Source organism: Macaca thibetana, chromosome 6 (genome assembly GCF_024542745.1).
Source record: "Macaca thibetana thibetana isolate TM-01 chromosome 6, ASM2454274v1, whole genome shotgun sequence".
Taxonomy (NCBI): Eukaryota; Metazoa; Chordata; class Mammalia; order Primates; family Cercopithecidae; genus Macaca; species Macaca thibetana.
The window spans coordinates 98449933-98476402 of record NC_065583.1 but is presented as its reverse complement, the minus strand read 5'-3'; the positions used below and the strand labels follow the sequence as shown (position 1 = coordinate 98476402).

Here is a 26470-nt window from a genome sequence, read left to right as displayed (position 1 = left end):
GAGGAGCTCCCTCCCTACCTCTGCATTTTACAAACTTATATTATAATTCTCTTTGGGTGTCTCTATTTCAGTAGAGAGTTGCGAATGTGTCTTACTGATCTTTGGGATATACAATCCTGGTACATTGGAAGTAATCAGTGAATGTTGTAATGCATTAATGGCATGATGAAAGACACTCAGCTATGAAGCATAGTTTTGATTTCAACCTGGGTCTTTTGAGTGTAAAATCAATGGCTTATTTGCTATTCCTTGTTTCTTAGGAGAAAGGTGGCTGTCTTTAAAATAATTGAAAGGTACTGTATCTTTTTATACAAGTAGGAGGGAGTTAATGCATTTTATAGCCCTGGACAATTTGTTCCTTGTCATTGTTGAAGCTCACAGCCCTGATGAAAGCGAGTTGTGCTTTTTTCTAAAGCATTGGCTGAAATCATTGATCAGGGTTCAATTGTAGACAGCAAATTTTTAATGTTGATGAAATTAGGCACTTTTGGAGAGAAAAACGTTCTTGAGGTTTGTGTTGCCAGTAAGAAGAAATACATGCCAAAATTCCAAACTGTTCATGAGGCATTTATGTTTTTACTAGATGCCATTACTACCAATAACTTCGTATTACATTAAACTTTTGCTTGTGTACCACTGGGAAATCCCAGAGTGTTTAAAGATGTTGCAAAGATTTTCTTTCAGCAATACAGAAATTTGCTCTTAAGATTGATTTAATTATGATTAGTTTGTTAACAGTATCTCTGACACGTAGCACAAAATTAAGTAAACTAATTTTGCATTTAAAATACTGTTTGTTTAATGCTAGATAATGAGCTAGACTTCCCAACTACTCTTTATAATTGGCATTCTGAATTCAAACTGCCGTCTGAATATTGATCATTGTTGTCGCAGCCTATAAACTAAACCAGTTTTATCTTTACCTAGCCCTTAAGACTAACTAAAAAGGAAATAGATTACCTGTATAGATTCTGAAAAGGCTTCCACATTAGTAATGTGGTTGCAAATGATAATTATGCTGAGATTAAGTAATCAAAAACAAATATTACCTGGAGGACATTGTATCCTGAATTTGTGTTCATTTCCATAGCTTTGCTAATCCTACAGAAGTGACTAAAATGTTGAAGTAAGCAAAGAGTTCAATCTGGCCTTGTGTGAGAGGATGCCATTAACTTACTTGTAATTTTACCTGAGCAGTGAATGAGAATTTTATGAGATAAAGAAGGAACTTGCTCAATTGGAACAGAAGCATATGGCTGCTAAGAAATAAGATGCAGCCATTGTTGAAATGTGTCAGTCTTGACAGTATAAATATTGACATGCTGAGACATGTCAATATTTACCATAGAATTTGGAAGTTGCCAAGTTCCTGTTTAAGAAATGTGACCCTAGCATTGGACACAGTATATCAATAAATACGGAATATGTCCAAATGAACAGCTGCTCAGGGAAAATAAAATTACATCTGTCTAAACTTCGAGGCACTTAAAAAGTTAAAGTTAAAAGTTTGTGATTTTTTTTGGTAATTTTTCGGTAGATGCTTGTATGATATAGTATACTAATAGGGTTCCATGTATAGGTTTAACATAAAAATGACAGTATCGTTGCTATTTATAAATTTGTAAATTAGCTGTGCTATGATACTCATCTATAAATTGAATTTTAAAAACTTGCCTTGTGTTGTGTTTAGGAACCAACCCTTCATTTTCAACTTTGTTCTTAAGGAGAAATTGGCTCATCATGACTTAGATACTGATTTGGGGAGACAAAAGTTTATACTCTGAGAACTTCTTAAATGGCAACATAGAAAATAGAAGTTTTTGCACTTTAAATGTGATAAGGAAAATTGACCTTGTTATCATTATCTGACAAACATGTCTCAGTACAAAATCATATCATAAATCACCACTGTTAATTCCCATCTGAATATTACTATATTTTAACAAAGAGCTTTTTGATGTAAACTAGACATTTGAACTTTTATATCAAGTCATTAGAACCACACAATCTTACATTCTTTTGCAGACTTCTAGAAGAAGTTTAAGCTTAGCAATTCTTTGAACGAGAGTCCTGAAACAATCTTAAGAACATAAAACATGGGTATCAGGACTTGTTTTCTCATGGCATCTCCTTTCTAATGGTAGCGATAGGTGACTTTTAAATAGTAATCTAATCATTTAACCACTTCATAATATTGTATGAGTTCTTAGAAGAAGTGAATGATTTATTAAGTCCATATAGTAGCATACATTGTAATTAGCTATAGAGTTGACCCTTGAACAATACAGGGGTTAGCAACGTCAACCTCTCAAGCAGTTGAAAATCCATGTATAACTTTTGGCTCCCTCAAAACTTAACTACTAATGGTTTATTGTTGACCAGAAACCTCATCAATAACATAAATAGTTGATCAACTGTTATATATTTTGTGTGTTATATGCATTATGTACTCTGTTCTTACAATAAAGTGAGGTAGAAAAAAGTAAATATTACTAAGAAAATCATAATGAAGGGAAAATATATTTACTATTCATTAAGTGGAAGTAGTCATCATGAAGGTCTTCATTCTTTTCTTCATGTTGAGCTGCCTGGGGAGGAGGAGGAAGAGAAGGATACATCTCGCTGTCTCTGGGGTGGCAGAGGTGGCAAAGGTAGAGGAGGTGGAAGAGGAGGCAGGAGAGGCAAACACACTTGGTATAACTTTTATTGAAAAACTTTTGTGTGTAAGTGGACCCACACAGAACAAACCTTCAGCTGTTCAGCGATCAACTGTGTATGTCCCTTAATTTAATTTCTCAGTTTTTATCTGGTGGTGGTTTTTTTTTTTTTTTAAAAAAACAGTTTTCTAAGACATTGGCTGATGCTCTCTCTTCCTCATTTTGTCCTGAGTCAAAGAAATCCCTTAGATATTAAATCAGACATACCTGAACCAAATGTTCTTACCTAACTGCCTAAACATGATCTTTATATTCTGGAATGTTCTAACTTGGTTGAATTTTTTTGGCCATGAGCTAAATAGATATCTCTGTTTTATATAACCTCTAAACAAGGTTTAATTAAAAAATCAGGCATTTCTAGGCCAGGTGTGGTGGCTCACACCTGTAATCCCAGGTCTTTGGTAGGCCAAGGCAGGTGGATCACCTGAGGTCAGAAGTTCAAGTCCAGCCTGGCCAACATGGCGAAACCTCATCTCTACCAAACATACAAAAATTAGCCAGGAGTGGTGGTGCCCGCCTGTAATCCCAGCTACTTGGGAGGCTGAGGCATGAGAATCGCTTGAACCTGGGAGGCAGAGTTGCAGCGAGCCGAGATTGCGCCACTGCACTCCAGCCTGGGTGGCAGGGTAAGACCCTGTCTCCAAAAAAAAAAAAAAAAAGCATTTCTAAATAACAACAGCCCTATAAAATTTGTCCTGGTTGGCCGTGCACAGTGGCTTACACTTGTAATCCCAGCACTTTGGGAGGCCGAGGCGGGTAGATTATTTGAGGTCAGGAGTTCAAGACTAGCCTGGCCAACATAGTGAAACTCTATCTCTACTAAAAATACAAAAATTAGCCAGACGTGGTGGTGTATACCTGTAATCCCAGCTGCTCGGGAGGCTGATGCAGGAAAATTACTTGAGCCTGAGAGGTGGAGGTTGCAGTGAGCCGAGATGGTGCCACTGTACTCCAGTCTGGGTGACAGAGTGAGACTCTGTGTCAAAAAAAAAAAAAATTTTTTTTTCCAGGTCATAGCGTGTTCATTGTTTCAGCAAGCAAGATGTCATACTAAAATACATGAAAAAATTAATACAATCTTACCTTTGAAAATTTAATAATTTAGTAATTTATTTTGGTCTATGTCTCTTCACTTGGTTTGGAGCTACATGCCTTGTTAAAATGAAAAGCGTGTACCTCATTTGTCTGGATATTTTGTATTTCTGATGTTTCATTGGGCATTCTTGTACTTTGGCCAAAGTGGAATATTTATGCAGGCAGAATTGAATTTAATAATACGCATTTCAATTGTAAAGGAAAGATAATTTTCAAGGCATTGGAATTGTATCGTCATTGCTACTGGTGAATCTACTAGTTGATTGTTGACATTTCATTTTCTGAACATTGGATTCCTCAGGCAAACCTTCTCTTATACCTCTTATTTTTGTGTATATTGATCCTGTAATTTTTTTACCTTAGAAAATATAGCACCTTTATGTCATTTAGCAGGTATTTGACGTATCTTGTCATTATTTTATTACTACTTTAACTCTGCTGTAGCAAAATTATATACTATCTTGTATATATTTACTTTTTAAAAATAACTAACAAGTTTAATTATAATTTATATAGAGCTCTGTAGTGTCATGTTCTCCGAAGTGGATGAAAATTTCTGGAGAGAAAGTATCATTTTTTTTTTTCTTGATCTGCTGGAGTTCTTATTGAACACAAAGTTTGCACATACTGCTTCCTTAATGAATGATTGGTAGATGGAGTGGAATTTTTACAGCTGACATTCTGCAGATTGATTTCAGTTCGTTATTTCAACTTAATGGGAATTTTTAAAACATATTAAGTGACTCTGAAACTAACTTAACTTTGAATAACTTTTCAGATCAGCATTTTAAATTTTGCAATGCAAAATTGCTTCACTTGCACAAAGTAGTGTGGCTTCATTTGTTAATAAACATTTCACTAATTCTTTTGGGGAAGTGTTTGATTAAAAATAATATTTTTTTCTAAGACATATAACATTCCCAACTTCTCCCCAATGAGAAAATTTTTCGTGATAGTTCTGTAGTTTGAAGATTGTTGATGCATGTAGCATTTCCAACTTATTTCTAATAAGATAATCATTCTTGATTGTTCTGAAGTTTGAAGATTATTAATAATTTGACTTCATTTTCACTTCATTGTACTTTATAGGCAGGAAGATGTTTGATTTAGTGCTATTTCAGAATCCTTTGAAGAATTCTGACAATCTTTTTTAGTATTTCGTTTCAAAATTGATATTAAGTGGTAGCCATAAAGAGGCCACCAATTGATTAATCTTTCTGATCAATAAGGTAATTTAAAGATACCCTTTTAGCTGTGTGGCCTTGTTTCACTGCTGCCTGCTGGAGATAGTGCCAATTTTGCAGTTAACTAAGTGCTATCGGACACTACCTTTGTAGAAGCACAGCCTCCTAAATTGTGATACCTTGATAACAAGTGACTTCTAATCTGGATTAATTTTGTTGCTTGCTTCATTCAAATGTTGGAGAGGCCAGCACTTGGGAATCTAACAGAATGGTACTAGAATTTTGAAACTATCAAAGTTCAATTTCAAACAGCCATTAGCTGAGCTTTCTGCTGAGTGATTCAGTGTATATAATTCAGCTCCAGGCCCTTTCCATCAGGAGAAGAACTGGCAGAGAATCTGCTGAGCATGATTATCCCAATATCGTTCCTATATTAAACCCTCTTTTTCCCCCATTGGGGGAATAAGATAACTGACTTGGGATCCTTGGAGGCCAATCATAACTCCAATTCTCTGACGCCAAGTGGATATTCAACAACTCAGTCCAATTCAAACACTATCTAGGGTTAGTGTCAGATCTCACAGGTTCTGGGCTCAGTCCCACAAAATTGCCCCCACTTCAGGTGCCAGTCACAAGTCCTGAGTCACCTATACTTTTGACCAACCAGTTATAAACAGGTTTCCCATGATACCATGCTTCAGATTTGATAATTTGCTATAATGGCTCACAGAAGTCTGAAAAATATTTTATTTACCTTTACTGGTTTAGTACAAAAGATAGAACTTAGGAACACCCAAATGATAGATGACACACAGGGAAAGGTATGGGGGCAGGGGAACAGGCCTTCAATGCCCTTCTGTGGGCATGCCACCTTGCAGCACCATGATGTGTTCACCAAACAGGAAGCTGTTCACATCTCCTTGTTCAAGAGTTTTGTTTTTTTGAGACAGGGTTTCACTCTGTCACCCAGGTTGGAATGCAGGTAGCACAGTCATAGCTCACTGTAACCTCAAAGTCCTGGGCTTAAGTGATCCTCCTTCCTAAACCTCCAGATATGTTTTGGCTATTTCCCCACCTAAATCTGATCTTGAATTCCCACATGTTGTGGGAAAGACCCAGTGTGAGGTAATTGAATCATGGGGGCAGGTCTTTTCCATGCTTTTCTCGTGATGGTGAATAAGTCTCACGAGATCTGATGGTTTCGTAAGGTGGGGGGAGGGCTCCCTGCACAAGCTCTGTCTCATCGCCTGCTGCCATCTGTGTAAGACATGAATTGCTTCTCCGTGCTTTCTGCCATGATTATGAGGCCTCCTCAGCCAAATGGAACTATAAGTCCATTAAACTGTTTTTCCTGTGTAAATTACTGAGTCTCAGGTATGTCTTTATCAGCAGTGTGAAAATGGACTTATACACCTCCCAATTCAAATTTTTATAGAGCTCAATCTCCTGGTCTGGGTGCATGGGAGGAATGGAGGGTTGGGAGGAGGGTCTGAAAATCCCAGCCTAGTAATCACTTGATGTTTCTGGTGACCAGCTCCATCCTGAGGCTATCTAGAGGCCCCACTCTAAGTCACTTCGTTATTATAAACTCAGGTGTAATTGAAAGCAGTTCCTTATGAGTAACAAAAACATTCCTATCACTCAGGAAATTTCAAGGATTTTGCCAACTCTGTGCAAGGAGCAGGAGACAAAGTTCAAACATATTTCTTATCACATACACACAGTATTTTTTGTTTGTTAAATTTTATTTATTTACATAATAGGTTATGGTTGTTTATACTTATGGGGTTCAAAGTGATATTGTAATTTTGAATACAATGCAGAATGATTAAATTAAGCTAATTAACATATCTATCCCTTCAAGTATTTAACATTGTTTATTCATGGCAACATTGAAATGTACAGTACTCAATTGTTAGCTCTGTTCAGCATGCTGTACAATTGATCTAAAATAAAAAAGTCAGACTTATTTCTCATATGTAACTGAGGCTTTATACTGTTTTGACTATTGTATTAGCCCGTTTTCACACTGCTATGAGGAACTGTCTAAGACTAGGTACATTATAAGGAAAAGAGGTTTAATTGACCCACAGTTCTGCATGGCTGTGGAGGCCTCAGGAAACTTACAATCATGGCAGAAGGAAAAGCAGGCACATCTTACATGGTGGCAGGTGAGAGAGAAGAGTGAAATGGAAACTGCCAAACACTTTTAAAACCATCAGCTCTTGTGATAACTCATTCCACTCTTATGAGAACAGCATGGGGGAAATTGTCCCTGTGATCCAATCACCTCCCACCAGGTCCCGCAACATCTGGTGATTACAATTCGAGATGAGATTTGGGCGGGGACACAGCCAAACCTTATCAACTGCCCATCCTCTCTACCACCCAACCTCTGGTAACCACCATTCTACTCTCTGCTTCTGTGAGTTCAATTAATTTAGGTTGTACATTTAAGTGAGAACTGTGGCATTTGTCTTTCTGTGCCTTATTTCATTTAGGGTAATATCCTCCAATTCCATCTGTGATGTCACAAATTACAAAGTTATTTTTATTTTTTAAAGTCTGACTAGTGTTCCATTGTGTGTATATGAATTTTTTGGTATTCATTTATGCTCTGATAGACATTTAGGTTTATTCCATAACTTGACTATTGACTAGTGCTGCAGTGAATATGAGAATACAGATGTCTTTTCCACATTCTGATTTTAAAACTTTCAGGTAAATACTCAGAAGTGGGATTGCTGAATCATATGGTAATTCTTTTTTTTTTTTTTTTTTTGAGACAGAGTCTCGCTCTGTCAACCAGGCTGAAGTGCAATGACACGATCTCCGCTCACTGCAAGCTCCACCTTCCTGGTTCATGCCATTCTCCTGCCTCAGCCTCCCGAGTAGCTGGGATTACAGGCGCCCACCACCAGGCCCAACTAATTTTTTGTGTTTTTAGTAGAGACGGGGTTTCACCATGTTAGCCAGGATGGTCTCGATCTCCTGACCTCGTGACCCGCCCACCTCGGCCTCCCAAAGTGCTGGGATTACAGGCGTGAGCCACTGCTCCCAGCATCATATGGTAATTCTATTTTTAGTTCTTTGAGGATCCTCCATACTGTTTCCATAATGGTTATGCTGATTTATATTCCTACCAACAGGGTACAAAAGTTCCCTTTTTTCCACCTCCTTGCAAATGTTTGTTGTTTTTGTTGATAACGGCCATTCTCACAGATAGGAGGTGATATCTAATTGTGATTTTAATTTCTATCTCCCTAATGATTAGTGATGGTGAGCATTTTTTCAATTATTTGTCAGTTATTCAGATGTATTCTTTGGAGAAATATCTATTCAGGTCAATCTCTCACGTTTTTATTGGATTATCTGTTTTGTTTCTATAGAGCTGTTTGATTTCCTCTTATATTTTGGATATTAGCCCCTTATCAGATGTATGTACTACAGATATTTTCTTCATTCTGTAGGTTGTCCCTTCACTCTGCTAATTGTTTCATTTGATGTGCAGAAGCTTTCGAGTTTGATGTAATCTCATTTGTCTGTCTTTGCTTTTGTTTCCTACGCTTTTAATGTCAAATCTGAAAAAAAAACAACAACAAAAAATCGTTGCCCAGACCAGTGCTGTATAAATTCCACCCTGTTTTCTGCTTGTAGTTTTATAGTTTCAGGTCTTATGTTTAAATCTTTAATCCATTTCGAGTTGATACTTGTATGTGGTATGAGATAGGGGTCCAATTTCATATGGCTATCCAGTTTTCCCTACATCATTTATTGATGAGATTGTCCTTTTCCCATTAAATATTCTTTTTACCTCTGTCAAGAATCGATTGACTATAGATGTATGAGTTGTTCTCTGGACTCTCTATTCTGTTCCATTGGTCAATGTGTCTGTTTTGTATGCCTATTTACAAATAGGCATAAAATGTTTCTGTTTATAAAAATAAAACACTACTATGCTGTTTTAATTACTACTCCTTTGTAGTATAGTTTGAACACTTTGTTCTTTTTGCTTATGATTGCCTTGGTTATTTGGGGGTGTGTGTGTGTGTGTGTGTGTGTGTGTGTGTATTTCCATATAAATTTTAGGATTCTTTTTTTCTACATCTATGAGAAATAATGTTGGAATTTTGATACAGATTGCATTGAATCTTAAATCACTTTAGGTAGTATGGATATTTTAACAATATTCTTCCAGTCAATGAACATGGGATATCTTTCTATTTGTTTGTGTTTTCTTCCATTTCTTTCTTTAATGTTTTATAGTTGTAAGTGTCCAGGTATTTCACCTCGATTAATATATTCCTAAGTATTTTTTTGTAGCTACTGTAAGTAGGATTGCTCTATATCTCAGAGGAAAAGCTTTCAGTTTTTTCCCTTTGAGTATGATGTTATCTGTGGGTGTGTCACATATGGCCCTTATTGTGTTGAGGTACATTTCTTCTGTACCTAATTTGTTGAGGTTTTTTTTTTTTTTTTAATAAAAGGACATTAAATTATTTTTCAAATGCTTTTTCTGCATTTTGTGAGATGATCATATGATTTTTGTGTTTCGTTCTGTTAATGTAGTGTATCACATTTATTGATTTGCATATTTAACCATCTTTGCATACCACAAATAAATCCCACTGATTATTGTGAAAGATCCTTGTAAGGTGTTGTAGAATTTGGTTTGCTAATATTTTGTTGAGGATTTTTTAAATCTGTAATCTTCAAGGATATTGACCTGTAGTTATATTTTCTTGGGATGTTCTTTTCTGGCTTTGGGATTAGAGTAATACTAGCCTCATAAAAAGAGTTTGGAAGTATTCTGTCCTCTTTGATTTTTTTTGAATAGTTTGTAGAGAATTGGTATTAGTTCTTGAAATGTTTGTAGAAGTCAGCAGTGAAGCTATCAGGTTTTGGGTTTTTTGTTGGTGGAAGACTTTATTACGACTAGAAACTCCTCTCGTTATTGGTCAGTTCAGAATTTCCATTTCTTCATGATTCAGTCTTGTAGGTTGTATGTATCTAGGAATTTGTTCATTTCCTCAAAGTATTCATTTTTTTGCTATATAATTGTTTATAATAACCTTTTATGATCCTTTGTGTTTCTGTGATGTCAGTTGAAATGTCTTCTCTTTTATTTCTGAATTTGAGTCTTTTATCTTCTTCTTTTGGTTAGTCTAGCTAAAGATTTGTTAATTTTATTTTTATTTAGAAAAACTTAGTTTTGTTGCTATTTTGTATTTTCTAGTTTCTATTTCATTTGTTTCCGCTGTGATCTTTTTATTATCTCTTTTTTTTCTGTGAACTGTGAGCTTAGTTTGCTTTTCTTTGTTTATTTTCTTTAGATGTAACATTGTTTATTTGCAACATGTCTTCTTTTTTGATGTGGCTATTTATTGCCATAAATTTTTTTTCTTAGAACTGTGCATTTCATAAATTAAGGATGTTCATCATCACTAGGCCTACCTTACAGGAATTGCTAAAGGGAGTTATTTATGTCAAAATAAGGGCTGATAATTAATAACAATAAAGTTATAAAAGCACAGAACCTAAGGGTATAAGTAATACTGATCAATATTCAGAATATTTTAGGACTGTAATGGTGGTGTGTAGTGTAATTTTATCCTTAGTACAAGGGTTAAAGGACAAAATTATTAATTGCAACCACAGCTACAATAAACTTTCAAGGGATATATTTTATAATATGATGTAATTTAGACTTCAGAAACATAAAATGGCTGGGTAAAAGTGTTGAGTTGTATTTAATCAATGTTAAGCTGCTATCAGGTTAAAATAGACAGAAGTGTAAGATATTCTTTGTAAGCCTCATGGTAGCCAAAAGGTAAAATTCTATACGAGATGCACAGAAAATAAAATGAAATTCAAAAGATTCAAGACATACCGCTACAGGAAGCTATCAAACCACAAAGGAAAATTGCAAGAGATGAAGAAGGAAACAAAATATCTTTAAGAAAAAAAAAAAACCTAACAACAGAAAATAATTAACAAAATGGCAAGAAAGTTAGTCCTTTCTTTACCTATCAGTAATTATACTGAGTGTAAATGGGTTATATTCTCCTATAAAAGACAAGGAGTAAATGAATGGACACACAGACACACACACACACACAGACACACACACACACACACACACACAAGACCCAACTACATGCTACCTACAAGGAATTCACTTCACTTTTGAGGATGTACATAGACTGAAAGTGATGAAATGGAAAAAGATATTCTACATAAATGGAAACGAAAAATCAGCAGGAGTAGCAATACTTACAGCAGAAAAAAATAGACTTTAAGTCAAAAGCTGTAAAAAGAATAAAATGAAGGCATTATATAATGGTAAAGTAGTCAGTTTGCCAAGAGGCTATAACAATTATGAATACATATGTACCCAACAATGGAGCACCTAAATATATAAAGCAAACATTAAAGAGTGTGCAGAGATAGACTATAATACAGTAACAGTAGAGAACTTCAGTGCACCACTTTCAATAATGGACAGATAATGTAGTCAGAAAATTAATAAGGCAGCATTAGACTTAAGCAGCACTTTAAATGAAATGAACCTTAACAGACATATACAGAGTAGTCCATCTTAACACCAACAGGATACACAATCTTCTTAAATGTACACAGATCATTTCCGGGATAGATTATAGGTTAGTTCACAAAGCACATCATAGCAAGTTTAGGAAGACTGAAATCATATCACGTACCTTTTCTGACCACAATTCTATGAAACTAGAAATCAATTACAGGAAGAATTTCAGAAAATTCAGAAGTATGCTGAAATCAGCAACATGCTTCTGAACAACCAATAGGTCAGTTGAGAAGTTAAGAGGAAAATTTAAAAATATCTTTAGACAAACAAAAATGAAAACATGGTATGCCAAAATTTATGGGATGTTGTAAAATTTTGCTTGTCTGGGAAATTTTTTATTTCCTTCTTATTTTTGAAAGACACCTTTGCTGGGTAAAGTATTATTGGTTGGCAGCATTTTTTTTATGCTCCCTCTGAGCAGTTTGAATGTATCAGCCCACTCTCTCCTGGTCTGGGGTTTCTGCTAAGAAGTTTACTGTTAGTTTTATTGGGACCCCTTTGTGTGTGATTTCTTTATTATCTTTTGCTGTTTTCAGAATTTTTTCTTTCTCTTTAATTTTTGATAGTTTTATAATTACATGTTATGGTCAACTCCTCTTTGGTTTGAATTTGGTTGGAGATCTCCTTTCTTCATGTACCTGGATGATGGCTTCCTTCTTCTGATTAGGGAACTTTTCATTAGTTATTTCTTTCATATGCATCTTCCCACTTTTTTTTTTTTTCTTCTTAATTCCTGTTATGTATAGGTTAGGTCTCTTGATGGTGCTCCATAATCCCCATAGGTTCCCCTCCTGCCTTCTCCTCCTCCCCTTCCCTCCCCTCTTCTTTCCTTTTCTCTTCTTTCTTTTCTTTTTTTATTTTCTCCTCTGACGAATTTCAAATGTCCATCTTCAAGCTCACTGATTCTTCAGCTTCCTCAAGGCAGCTGTTCAAGCTTCCTATTTCATTTTTCCGTTTAGTCATTGTATTCTTTATCTCCTGGATTTCCATTTTTTAATTGTTTATATTTCTTTGTGAGACTTTTCATTTTGTTCATGTATTGTTTTCAAAATTTAATTTTCTGTTTGTATATTTTTGTAGTTAACTTTTTTTTTTCCTTCTCAAAAGAGTCAAGGTTTCACTCTATCTCCCAGGCTGGAGACTGGAGTGCAGGGACAAAATCATAGTTCACCATAGCCTTGAATTCCTGGGCACAAGGGATCCTCCTGCCTCAGCCTCCTGAGTTGCTGGAACTAGAGGTGTGAGCCACCATGCATGGCCCATTTAACTTTTTAATAAGGATTATTCTGAATTCTTTTTTTTTTTTTTACACCATTTTATGGATTCCATTTTCTTTGAGATTCATTATTGGAGCTTTATTCGTTTCTTTTGGAGGTGTCATGATTTCCTGAGTCTTTGTAATCCCGTATCCTTGTATTGGTGTTTGCACATTTGTGGAGACAACCACTTTTTCCAGCTTTTACAGGTGTTCATTGGCAGGGATAGAACTTTACTATTTATTCTAGCCTATACTTCTGGAGGGGCCAGCTAGTAATAACCCTTAGCAGATACAACTTGCTTTTCAGTTCTCTAGAAAGCTGGCCTGCTACCTTTGCTCTGAATTTTTTTTGGGGTAGCTACATAGGTTCTCTTATCTGACAGGACCACTGTCTGAGCTCTGCAATTAGTCTGAGCTGCTGAATGGGCACAGAAATTTCCTCTGATCAGCCTTGGCCACAGGGTGTATTCCTTTATTTGAGTTCAGCAGTTGGACAGGGTTGCAGGAGGGTCCTTGAGGTTAAGTGGATTGGGATGGATGGACCAATTTTTATGCTCAATAGAAATGCTTATTAGAAATGCTCAGTGGGGTAGGAAAGTAGGCTTTGAGGCTAGGGACCACTGTGGTTAAACTCCCTCCTGTGTCAGAACAAGTGCCTGCTTGTTTTCAAAATCTGCTGAGGATCTGTTGTGGGGTGGAGGCTGGCAAGCTTGTCCCAGTTGCTCAGACTGGCTAGTCTTCTAGTAGTTCTCTGTGTAGGCAGGATTACTCCTGGACTGCAGCAGCGATAGGCTGTAGCTAAGCAGAGGCCCTTCAGGATCTGCTGTGGATTGGAGGCTAACAAGTCTGTCCCAGTGCACAGATCATGAATCTCCTAGCAGATCTTTGTACTTTTAGGATAGTTCTCAAATTGCAGTGAGAGGGGCTAGAGCTAAACTGGACCTGTTCACAATCTGCTGTGGGACAGGGGCTGGTAAGCCTGTTCTGGTATTACTAAGATGGATGCTTCTTTCAGCAGTTCCCTGTCCAGGCAAGATAGTCCCCAGCAAGAGGACTGGAGCTGAGACTAAGCTGTTCCAGGATCTGCTGTGGGATACAGGCAGACACACCTGTCCCAGTGGCTAAGACTTACACAAATCCCAGAAGTTCTTTGCATAGGTGGGATCGTTTCCTCGCTGTGGCAGAGAGGGCTTGGAGCTGAGACAGCCCTGTCAGGATCTACTGTGGGATGGAGGCTGGTAAGCCTGCCGTGGTGACTCAGATATGTGAGTCTCCCAGCAGTTCTCTACATGGGCAGGATACTTCCAGGGCTGTAGGAGAGAAGTGCTGTAGCCAAGAAAGATCCCCCTTGGGGTCTGCTGTGGGATAGAGGGTAGCAATCCTGTCCCAGTGGCTCAGATGGGTAAGTGTTTTTCTGGGTTTTTGTGTGAGCAGTAATAAGTGGGGACCACAGATGGGGGGGCTGGAGCTGAATTATAGGGTAACTTTTGGGTCCACTGCCAAGACTGATGTTGGTGGGCTGACCAGCCTTTGTGGTGCACTTGGGTATGTAATTCCTCCAGGACCCCTTGGCAGATGGTTTTAGTTGCAAAAGCCAAAGGGGGGCTGAAGCCAAGCCATTTGGCAAACAGGATTGTTTCTGGGTTTGAACCCAGGAGCCCAATCTGTGTGTCTAGGTGCAAGTTTGTACCCTCAAAATGACCTTCCTAAGTCTCGGGCTCTGCTGGGGTTTTACAGCCTCCTACCTGAATCTCAGGACTCCTACAACAAGATTTTTGTTTGTGGATGGGTGCAGAATTCTTATTGTAGGTGTACACATATAATTTTGGAAACTTTATACTCAGTGTTTTGAAAAACATATGAGCCAACATTTAAAAGCCAGTTGACTTCTACATAAAAATAGGAATTTGTTAGTTTCTTGAATAATCTGAATGACAGAACACTAAGGACCGGTACTTACCATTGATAACAACCTGCTTTGCAGTGAGTAATGGCTACCATCTTTATATGGTACTTGTAGTTTCTAGTGTCCCACAGTCCCACTCATCATACAATGGATGCATATGTCCTCACTCCTGATCTTCATGGCTTCTGGAAGTATTAGAACTTGTACCCTAACAAGAGAGAATAGAGCTTGATTTAAATTTTAGGTATAAATTTCAGTCTACTTTGAGAATATATAACCCAAGGGACCTCAGAATAGAGTCTTGCTTATACTTTGGACCTTCTTCTTGCTGGAGTTGTACAAAATGTATTCAGAGATGTGGTCAAAATGACTTAGACTGAGAAATTGAAGCGTGGGAAATAAATATGTAGTTACTCATCCAAGTAGGAATGTAAGTCCTTATGTGCTATTTATAACTGTTACTATCATTTGAACTGTATGAAATTGTCATTTTTATAGGTTAAAAATTGTGAAATGTTGGTAATTTTATATAGTTCCTAGTTTTATATTGCTGAATTTGAGGATATGTTATAGGTTTTGTTTTGTTTTTTCCTCAGACTAAGTTCCTCAATCCTATCACTTGTTCTCTTGTTTGTCATTAAGAAATAGGCAGATAAATGGGTACAGTTTTAAGTAAATGATGGGTTTGTGAGTGGGGGGAAAAGTACATTGTTTATAAGTCTTATTCCTTTTTCATACAAGTGCTTTTAGTTACATTTCAGTTCTGAAAACCCCCCTTTTTTTTTTTTTTTTTTTTTTTTTAAGTAGAAGACTGTATATAAGCTTAATTGGTGATGTTTCATAGGAACACCCTCACTCTTTTGGAATTGAAATATGAGAGGTGTCAAAAATTTTGAGGCTTAAGAAATCATAATTACTAAGTTCTTGTTGAAAAAAGACTGCTGCTTAGTTAATGATGTTTCAGGTACTATCTTATCTCTTCAGTTCTGTTAAGTGTCATTCTCACATGAAACTGCAATTAGAACTAAAGTGTTCTTGTGACAGTCTAGAAAGTTTCCAAAATGGTAAGTGTACTCTCATCCTTTCTGCCAAGTTTATTTGTAATCAAAAGTGGCTGTTAATAATATGAAGGAAATTATAGTCTTGGAACTTAGGGTCCAATTTTAAGGGCACCTTGGAGCTAGGTATTAAATAGTATGTGGGAAATTTGTTCATGCATTAGGTCATTTTATTGCTTTTTAATACCCACTTTATAGGGTTAGAGTAGGAAAGGAGAGGAAGTGAAATTTATATTTAGCACTGAAACTAATGATTATTAATGGTGTTTGTAAAAGATAAGCAGAGGAAATGAGAAGTAATATGATATTTGGAATGGCAGCAACTGGCATTCCACAGTCATGAGAGGTAATTAAGGAAGGACTGTGACCTCAACCAAGAGGCCTTATTTTTTAGACTTATTTTATAGTACTAATGCTGTATTCCTAAAGCATCAGATTAATTTAATGTCTCCCTTGTACATCAGCTGTATATTACAAGTTTTTGAATAAGATTATGTTAGCAGTTGTAACTGTATTTTACTACCTTATGGTGACCAAACATCGTGGTTTGCCTGGAATTGAGAGATTTTCTAGGTCTTGGGACTTTGTTTGAAAATTAGGAAAATACCAGGATATGTATTTCCTGGTATTACCTGGTAATACCTTACTTTCAAAATTACTAAAATGGAGTTAATTCTCACATGATTAGAAGGGTATTTAGTAATCCTGTGAATTCTTTACACTTATGTTTAGAAAAAAGTCTAACTTGAAAATATTATTTTAGGAAAGCACTTTTTATATAGAAGTGTTGCTGAATATTTTTGTTTTAATTGCTTTGGAAATTTAAAGGCAAATTGACGTTGTGGTAATTTTTTCAAAAAAAAAAATCTTAATTTACCCTTTGGTAGCACTAACCAGCAAGTTGGCAGGCTGTTAACAATGAAAATGCTAGCAATAAATTATTCAGTAAAAAAACCTTTAATGTGGGGAGTGGGAATTCTGATAAAAAGGTAAAATGCAAATAGTCGGTGCTTTTAAAACATACTAAACAAGAAATAATCCTTTTGTTTGCACTTAGTTTTAATTGTGTGATTGTCTCAGAAGTGAATAACCTAGTAGTAGTTGCATAAACCTTTCTTTCCTTTTTTCTAGCAATTATATATGTTCCTGTCTTTGAATTTTTATAATGTGATAAGACTTTAAAACAATCTGTGACCACACTTTTGTTTGCAATTTAAATTTTCTCTTTTAAGAATAAAAATAATAAGGTCAAACAAAATAATATAACCAGGAATCTAATTACAGACTATTAACAGCATATGCTGTGTGCTAATCTTTATTCTGAACTCACTTTAGGTATCAGCCTACTTTTTTCAACAAGGGGGCACTTAAGTTAATTGCTTCATTAGAAACATGCATTTAGCACTTTCTGATCTGTAAGTGCAACTCTTTGGCAGAGCTGCAGAAGTTTGAACACCTGCAGCCCAAGCAGCTTAAAAAGAAGTCATAATTTACTATAAAGGAAAATAAAAGAAGCTCAAGTTCAAAATGGTGTTATCAATGATATAGTGTTGTAACTAACTTGAGCTGACCTAAGAGAGAGAGTTGGCTTTTGCACTGCTCCTTATCAGCATCCAAAAGGGCATACAAAATTCTTTGTAAACTAATTTAAAAAGTGTCTTGTTTATTCAGAAGCAACTGTGAATGGTATTTGTTCAGACCTTAGATCACATCAACTGCATACCAGCCAACAACTTATTTCTCTTCTAAGAGAGAGGCCAAGTATCAAAGACACAAAGTACTAAAGATAAGCTTCTCAATTCTCAACTGTTCTGAACTCTCAATAAAGCTACTGATGTACAAATTGGGGTGGGACCCAACTGTTTCCACCTGCAGGCTTGTCTTAGATCCTTGGCTCTGCCTGGGAGAGGTGCTGATACTAATGTGACCTTTAGTGCCCTTAGAAAACAAAACACAGGCTTTCTTATAGCCCTAATCAATCAGTCCCTCTGAAGAGTATTCCACCCCCTTTCTTCAAGTAGTCCTGGGGCAAAAAACTATGGCTCACTATTCCTGTTTACAGGGCTGGTGAAAGCAAAGGGATCGTTCATTTCCTCTTATTGAATCTTAAAAGACATTCCAAGTCATCTTTTTTTCTGTTTCCATGGGTGATTCTTATTAGATGTTTTGTACTTGATATTTTGTAAGAGGGTGATCTCAGTAAGTAAAAGAATGAAGTGCTTTCAAACTTCATTCAAATAGTATGGTATTAGGAAATTAAGACTTACTTGATATAAAGAACATTTCTGAGATGGCTGAGGCACAGGATACTTTTAGGATACTGTGTTGTCACTTATGGGTTATTAATATGTTAATTGCTTAAATATGGTTCACAGGTAGTCTCCAAAGTTTCAAATCTGAGTTTACTAAATAATAGAATCTTTAAAATAAAATCATATCATTTTTGTTATGAATACCTAGAATTAGAAAATTGGAAAATATTTGAAACATGAATAGTTCAAAGATGTTCTTAAAATTGATCCCCAGATGTCTTTTTAACATCATTGAGATTAAAGCCCTTTATATTATTGTGAAAGTAGGAGTTACTGACAGGTATCTGGAATATTGAATTTTAAACTAAATTTTCTCTATAATTAGAAATTTGTCACTTGGTTCAAATATGGTTTTAAAAAAAGCAATGAAACTAATTGCTATTTCACAGTAATTGTAAGTGCTGTATTTTCCTTTCAAAAAATTATATTAATAGTAACAATAACCATGGTTCTTAAGGTAAGTTTAAGAAAAAATGATCTGCATAAGTATGTGTGCATCTGTGTATGTTTGTATGGAAATACTGTACAGGCAAAAAATGCTATGCCATTAGTTGTTTCTGTACCATCCTATGTACCCCACCCCCAAAATTGTGGGTTTTGGGCCAATTAGAATTATGTAAGCCTTGAACTATATGTGTTTTTCAATGATTGGCATAGAAAAACAGTACCACAGATTTTCCAGTAATTTTCAAATTTAAGGATTACAGAGCATGTGAATAATTTACTGCATGTTAAGTGTATTGGCTAATTGATCTAAAATAAAATATCCACAAATGGATAAAGCATTTCAGAATTAAGTACATCTAGGCAAAGGACCTCTTTGTAGGAAAAAATTTTGACTAAATGGAATATTTAAAAATAATAATTTTTTTCAATGATTATGATGTCAAACCTACAAACTTAAATATACCTAAAATTTTTACATGCCTAATTGATGGGGCTACAAGGATTACTTTATAATGGTTTTTAAAAGGATCATCTAGTAAGAGATTCTTGCTATGTGATTAAATAATAGTTGTAATATTTTCATGTTGGAAGTTTGTGCTTTGTTCCTGATCCTGACTTTTTATAATGTTTTCTTTTTGCATTTTTATAATTTTTATGTTATTTCTCTAGTTTTGCTTATTAGCTTCTACAGTATAAGCATCTTTTAATGAAAGTCACAAAATCAATTTTACAGTATCGGGTGTTACAGTATTAAAACAAATATAGGTATTTGCTTGAACTAAGTAGTATGTGTCATTTTACAGTCTGATAAATTTAAAGTCAATCTGGGCAAGATTCTAGAGTGATTTACCAGAAGAATTGCTTTTGGATTAAAAGAAAAAGAACCTATCATTGCTATAAATAAGAGTAGGATCACTAATTAACAGTTTTAATTTCTTTTTTTGTTGTTGTTCTTTCAGATAGCATTGATAGACTGGTAGAGTAGATAGATTTTGCCAAGGATTCTCCTTATATTCTTGTGACTTAGAAATATAAGTGGTGTTCCCACATAGTGTTGATGATTGATGTCTTCTCGAGGGTGTTTCTAATGGCAGACTATACAGGTCTATGCCTGAGCTTGTCCTGCTCAACATTTTATGTGCATGACTTGAATACTTAGAAGAAGAGGTTTATCAGATTTCTAGATGACAAAGTCAGAGAGATAGTAAAGGTGTTGGGTCACAGGAACAGAATCACTATTCAATAACAATGTAACCTTAACAAGCCAATGTAAAACATAAAATTGAACCCCAGCAAACACATCAGACAACATCAACAAAAATTACAAAGGATAGAGTAAAAATGACTTAGTAATAACATATGTAGAAAAACAACTAAACAAGGTTTAGTTTATATTAAACTCAAATAGGAGTTTTTAGAATGATGTAGCTGCCAAAAACACAACAAAATACCCTCAACACAACCCCATCACTCTCACTATCATTAAAAACAGTAATTAAAACCGAATATGATATTTCTTTGAAATTATAGAAGTGCACTATTTAGGATGAAGTAATAATCTTTGTCTATTTTTTAATTGTTTATAGAACAACTAGAGTACCAGTTGGGACTCAGTGAACTATGCTTTGAGTGGCAGAGATTAACTGTAGTAAATTTTGTGGAGATTAATCAAACTAGTGAGGGTATCAGAAATCATCTTATAAGAACTGTTTTCACTGCAAGCATATAGTCTTGAGAAGAGGCCTGTTGTGTGTAAGACGATCTAGACTTAATCTGTATGGCCCCTACTGGTATTACTAGGAAAAATGGGTAGAATTCATGGGTGACAGATTTGAAATAATTTTAAATGAATCCAAGGATGAGTATTTGTGGAAAGACTTCTTTGGGACAGGCGTAGACTTTTCAAATCCTGGGCAGACATATCCAGAAGTCAGCAGTAGGGTATAGGAGATCAGAGTTGGAAACTTTTTTCTTGTAACTTGATCCAGGATCAGAACTGGCTATTTTGTTTCCCACATGTCTCATATGATTGCAGAATATAAGCTTGGTTAACTATCATTTGATGGGAAACTGGAAATAAGTCTTAGTTTTGTTTTAGAGTAGTCTTAAAACAACAGCTCCTTATCTGGCAATGCCTGTCACACGGCAGAAGCTCCCTAAGCATACCTCTTTCATGGTCTAACCCTGTTTCTTTATCTGGTAACTTTAGAAGTCTGGTTTTTCTTAACTTCAGATCTACTAGACTTCCACATTCCTACTGACAAGCAAAGTGCTGTGGTAAGAAGAGCAGGTGGTGGATTTGAGTTGTTGCACCACCACTTAGTGTGTGATCTTGGATATTAAACTTTGCCTCTGTTTTTTGATTCATACAATGAGGATCCTGTTAGTTGCTATATTCATAGGGTTCCAGTAAAGATAGAGCTGATACATATATGTCAACATACTTCCATTAATTATAGTACTTAATGGATTATTATTTGGTCACTAAGAATGCTAGGCGTAAAACTCTGTGCCACCATGAAAAAAGCTGTTTATAAGATTTATTTAAACATGGGTGTCTGTAGATAAAGACAGAGGGAAATGTTTAGATAATCATTGTTTTGGGAAGGGCAAGGTTAGGTTTTTAGAATTTTTATATTATGTGGATTTCTGTTTGTTCAAGTAATGAAGTTCTTGTGCAGTTGCAAAGTACTTAACAAATGAATGATGATGATCTTAGATCTGAATCCCTTCTAACTCTAACTTCCAGTATTACATTGTGTACTCCTAATTCTTCTTTTTTTCTTTATTGTATGAAGTAAAAACTTGGGTAACATGAAAACCATGGAAAATATTTGGAAGAATGTGCAGTCATCAGAGTTCTCATACACCAGTTGTAAACTGGTACAACTCTTTTAGAAAAGTATTTGCTGTGTAGTACCAAAACTGAATATATCCATATCCTCTGATCCAACAATTTTACTCTTAGGTATATACTCAACAGAAATGCATATATATTTGCTAGAGTGTTTCTGGCAGCACTATTTGTAATAGTCAAAACCTAGAAAGTACCCAGATGCCTACCACTAGTAGAATGAATAAATAACCTGTCTTGTACTCATTTAATACACTACTATACTGCCCTGAAAATCATCTATCACTGTAACACATAGTGCAGATGAATCTTTCAAACATAATGTTGAGCAAAAGAAGCCAGGCACAAAATAGAACATGCTGTATGATTATATTTACATAAAGTACAGAAATATTCAAAGCCCTCATCTCTGTTAGAAGATAGGATAGTGGTTATTTGGAGAGGCCAGTGACTAGAGAGGAGGGAGTGTGAGAATGAATTTTGGGGTAGTGACATTCTGCTTCTTGATCTAGGTTCTACTTACATGGATTTGTTCAATTGTAAAATTCATTGAGTTGTACTTTTGTACTTTTCGTATGTGTGCTTTTCTGTCTATGTGTAATACTTAAATACAAAACTTAAAAAATGCAAAAATATTTATTGGCCTCAGGCTGTGATAATCTGATGCAACTCATCTCTATTACAGAGTGCCCCTGTCTCAGTGGATAGGGTGTTTCAGTCACTGAGCCTGGGCGTCTCTGTCTTAGACAAGGCATGACTGGATACTGCTAGCTGTTGGGTTCTGAGATTTCCCCCCCCGCCATTGAATTATGCTTACTCAACTTTTTCATTCCACACGGTGTCTCCAGACAGAGACTAAGATACTTGGTCAATTTTATCCTTTCTAATTACTGTAATATTTCAGTGGTGAGATCACTTCCAGGTCATTCTCACAAGTACTTGCAACCATTTCTTTTGTGGTAGAGAAACAGCCTGTTGAATCTGGGGAAAATAAATGGTAAAATTTACTCTGCATATTGTTGAGATGATAACTTTCTTTTTTTTTTAGTAGAGACGCGGTTTCACCATGTTGGCCAGACTGGTCTTGAACTCTTGACCTCAGGCAATCCGCCCACCTTGGCCTCCCAAAGTGCTGGGATTACAGGTGTGAGCCACCGTGCCCAGCGGAGATGATAATTTTTATCTTCATTACTTGGAGAAATCACTTTCCATTTATGGGCCTCTGTTTTTCTCCTCTGTAAAAATTGTGAATTAATATTGAAGAAAACTATGAATTTACTGAATGAATATATTATTTACTGAATTTAATGATTGAATCTAATGGTTGAACCTATTATACAGCTTTTTTGTTCTGCTTATTTTCTTATTTCCTTGGTGTTTATGTAGCTGAGAGGCCAGTACAGAAAAACATCATTATTTGAGTTACAGTTTCTTTTAAAAATATTAATTGTATTCTCCTGTTATAGGTATTAAGAAATGGAGAGAAAAATAAGCAGAATCCATCTTACTTCTGAACCCAATATTGCTCATTTTCTACAAGTATCTTGGGAGAAAACACTGGAATCTGGTTTTGTTATTACACTTACTGATGGTCATTCAGCATGGACTGGGACAGGTAATATTAAAAACAAAGTTTTTAAAAGTAAAATTTGAGTGTGCTATTCTTCAGTCCTCAGGGATACTTCTCCAATAGATATTGGGTAAGATACGAATTTTACTTGCTATTGCTGTCAAATTTATGTACAGGCTTGTAATATTTAATGCCACTTTCTATAATTGATAGTAATAGAAAAACAAGAATGTGTCCTAGAAAATTCTGGTTACCATTTGAATCTTAGTAACTTGGATTTGTTCAGAGTTTTAAAATGATCTCTTTATAGAAAATATAAATAGTACTTTCTAAATATATCTTTTCTCAGGACCCCAGGGAAGAAGTCTGGGACAGAGGAAGGAGATTGGTTAGGTAAATGGGTTTGTGTTGCCTTGGGGCAATGGAGTAGTGGTAGGTTATTTATTTATTTATTTTCCCCAATGAACATGTATTACATTTGTAACAACACAGGACCAGAGCCTAAAAATTTGTAATGCAAGGTTCACACCCATATTTAGGATCTTGGCTGTGCTTTTAGGAAATACATTTTTTATTTTTTAACTCTTTGTAGATAGTATTTTAAAAATGCTAATGACCATCAAATCATGTATGGAACATGATGGATATAAAGTAAAAGTATTTAGAATTATATTTTCCTTATATAGGAAGTTTTAATACTCTTCTAAAGTATCTTATTGAAAGATTTAAAGAACTATTTTTATAATCATGCAAAAGTCTTTTCTAGAGTTATGTTGTGAATAATGTTTTCTGTACGATAATTTTTTCATGTTAATTTGTATACTATTTATATCTTCTATTAACTTTAGAAATATTTCTCTAGAATTTGTTACCATGATTATTATATATCGTCTTGAAAATTACATTGTACAATTTTGTTTCTTTCTTGAGCATTATGAATTCTGTTACACAACACAGTCAAATTGAATTTATACTTACAGAGTTTCAAAAAAATTGTCTTTTTTGACACAGAACAAGTAATGTTGATGTAGGGATTCCTGTAAAATACAGAATTTTCAGGGATAATATTTGCAGTACTTATTATGATATCTCTTTAAGCTACACATTTCTCTGTAAGAGAAATCAGAAATCAGGTTGGTAGTTGCAGTTCAAGAGTAGAAGATTGGTCAGCTTAATTTTATGTATGCCAATTCAGAAGACAATATTTCTTGTTTTAGGGTGAAGGGTATATAAGGCTAAAGACCAGGTTGCTGGTCATCTGGGTGAGAAGAGCAGTTCTAACAACACAGCTTGGAAACAAATCCTAGGGGAAGTGGTTGCTTGTATGTAAGGAATACTGTATTTATAACTTTAGATATTTCTAATTGGCAAATGGCATATTCCATATATTAAGTTATTGTCAGACAGATGACCTTATAGTGTTTCAGGAACCTTAATTATCAAAAGAAGAGACTGAATTCTAATCTAGTCCATAAGCCTCATTCACCAAGACAAAAATCAATGATAATATGTTATTTGAAATTTTTTATCACTAAGTATTAGGGGGAAAAAGAGCACTTCATTAACTCTTTATCTCTTAATTTAACCAGAAATGTAAGTTGATCTTAAATTTATGGAACATTTCATTTATATCATACAAATTGTGCTGGCATCATTCTTAATGATATTAACATGAATTATCGTTTCACTAGACAGTACAGATCTATATTGAGCGTAAGAGACACATTTGGTTTGTCAACACTCTACGCAATTATCTAGACCAGTGCCTACGAAATACGTTCTCAATGAATACTTTTTTGATTGAAAGAATGAAAGGATGTCTCAAATATATAAAACTGGTCTGAGAAAAAAGAAAATAAATTGTTCATTTTAGAGTTAGCATGTTTTTGAATGAAAACTCCAGTTTTATATTTACTTATTGTTGACATTTATCATAACTGCAGTATATTCTACCATTTATTTTTTAGCTAATGGAATTTAGAGTGACAAACTGTGATATCAAACTTATGTATTCTTTGGTAGATTGTTAACATTTTGGCTTCCTGTACCAAACACGCTTGAAAACAGAAAATTTTATAGTGTACTATGTGGTCATTTTATTTTCAAAAATATCTAATAATGTTTAAATCTCTCATGTGTTTTATGCCTTCATTCATTTCTATTTTCTTGTTTACATATCAGGGACCAAATAGGAAATCCAATAATATAACAGCGTGCCCATGTTTAGTTAAGGCTTATTCCGTAAATGTCATCTGGTACTTTACATGTAGACAATAAAATCAAATTCAATGAGGACATTGAAACAATTAAATAATTGAAACATGGAAATGGATTTCCTTCCTATACCTCATCCTGTTTTTTTTGTTCAACATTTTGATTGCTGCAACCTTCAATTTGGACAACTTTTTTTCTCTTTTCATTTGAGTGAAATTAAAAGGATGTAAGTTTCCTTTTAATCTCCCCCACACTAAACTTACTGATTTCCATTAGCAATGTTTTATCTAATGAATGTTTTTAAGGTCCAATTATCTAATTATCATGTGGTCTATCATCACATCAATATTACAGGGGGTTATATCACAGGGTTAAGTCACAAAGTGGGTTAATGATCGATGACTGTGACTTATATAAGAATTCTTATTGGCAGTGGGAAACTTGTATCACCCATCTGTGGAGTAGTTTCAAGTTTATTAAAGAGTAAATTAAACTTTACTAATTGTTTTATTATCCACTAACTAGATCCACTTATAATTATCTTAAGCATTAATATTTTTTGACCTATATGGAAATAATGACAGAACTCAGTGGAAAGAGGACTTTAATAAATCAAGCAATGAAATGGGTTTATGATGCAATACCAACTGGAATCCTAATGGTATAGTAAGACTGTATGTCTTCTGAGCTCCAGTACAAGCTTAGGATGTGTGCAGGCTTTTGGTTAGTTATATGTAGGTATCTGAAGGAAAAAAATCTTCTTTCCTCACTTACATCTTCATCTAACTATAAACACTGCAAAAGTGATGCTTTTCAGTGTCAAAGTGAGTCTCAGTCTGACTCCTACTAGTCTGAGAATGGTTCCTTGTTTTTTGGTCATGTTGCCCTGCTCATGTTTTATGCCTTATTATGTGGTTCAGATGCATTCTTGCTGAATTTTATTATTTCCATTGCTTTTATTCTTGGTCACTGAAGTTTTAGAGCATCGAGTGCTTACAGCTGTAGTTTTTCCAGATGTTCTTGGCACAGAATTCAAAACTGGTGACCAGGTTGGTTTTTCAGGATTAAAGCCCTATGTAGGCAGTCAGATTTCCACATTTACTTTTATAGGAAATTTTCAAGTACATTTTTGAACAAATACTTGTTTTATATAATTTCCTTTCATATGTTTTTTTCTCCTTCAAAAATTAAATATTCCATAATCAGCACAGTATTCATTGGGAGAGGAAAACAAGAGGATATCTACGATGA

The 26470-nt window shown here is 35.1% G+C and overlaps 2 protein-coding genes across 2 annotated transcripts in view; one reads left to right on the top strand and one right to left on the bottom strand.

Moving 5' to 3' along the window:
• TMEM167A (transmembrane protein 167A) overlaps positions 1–26470 on the bottom strand; it is an 857923-nt gene that overhangs the window by 33870 nt on the left and 797583 nt on the right. The window lies entirely within an intron of this gene.
• Positions 1–26470, top strand: part of XRCC4 (X-ray repair cross complementing 4) — a 290728-nt gene that overhangs the window by 7437 nt on the left and 256821 nt on the right. The window contains exon 2 of the mRNA XM_050795166.1: positions 22902–23050. Within this exon, the coding sequence (XP_050651123.1) occupies positions 22912–23050 (139 nt within the window). The 5' untranslated portion in view covers positions 22902–22911. The remainder of the gene's footprint in view (positions 1–22901; positions 23051–26470) is intronic.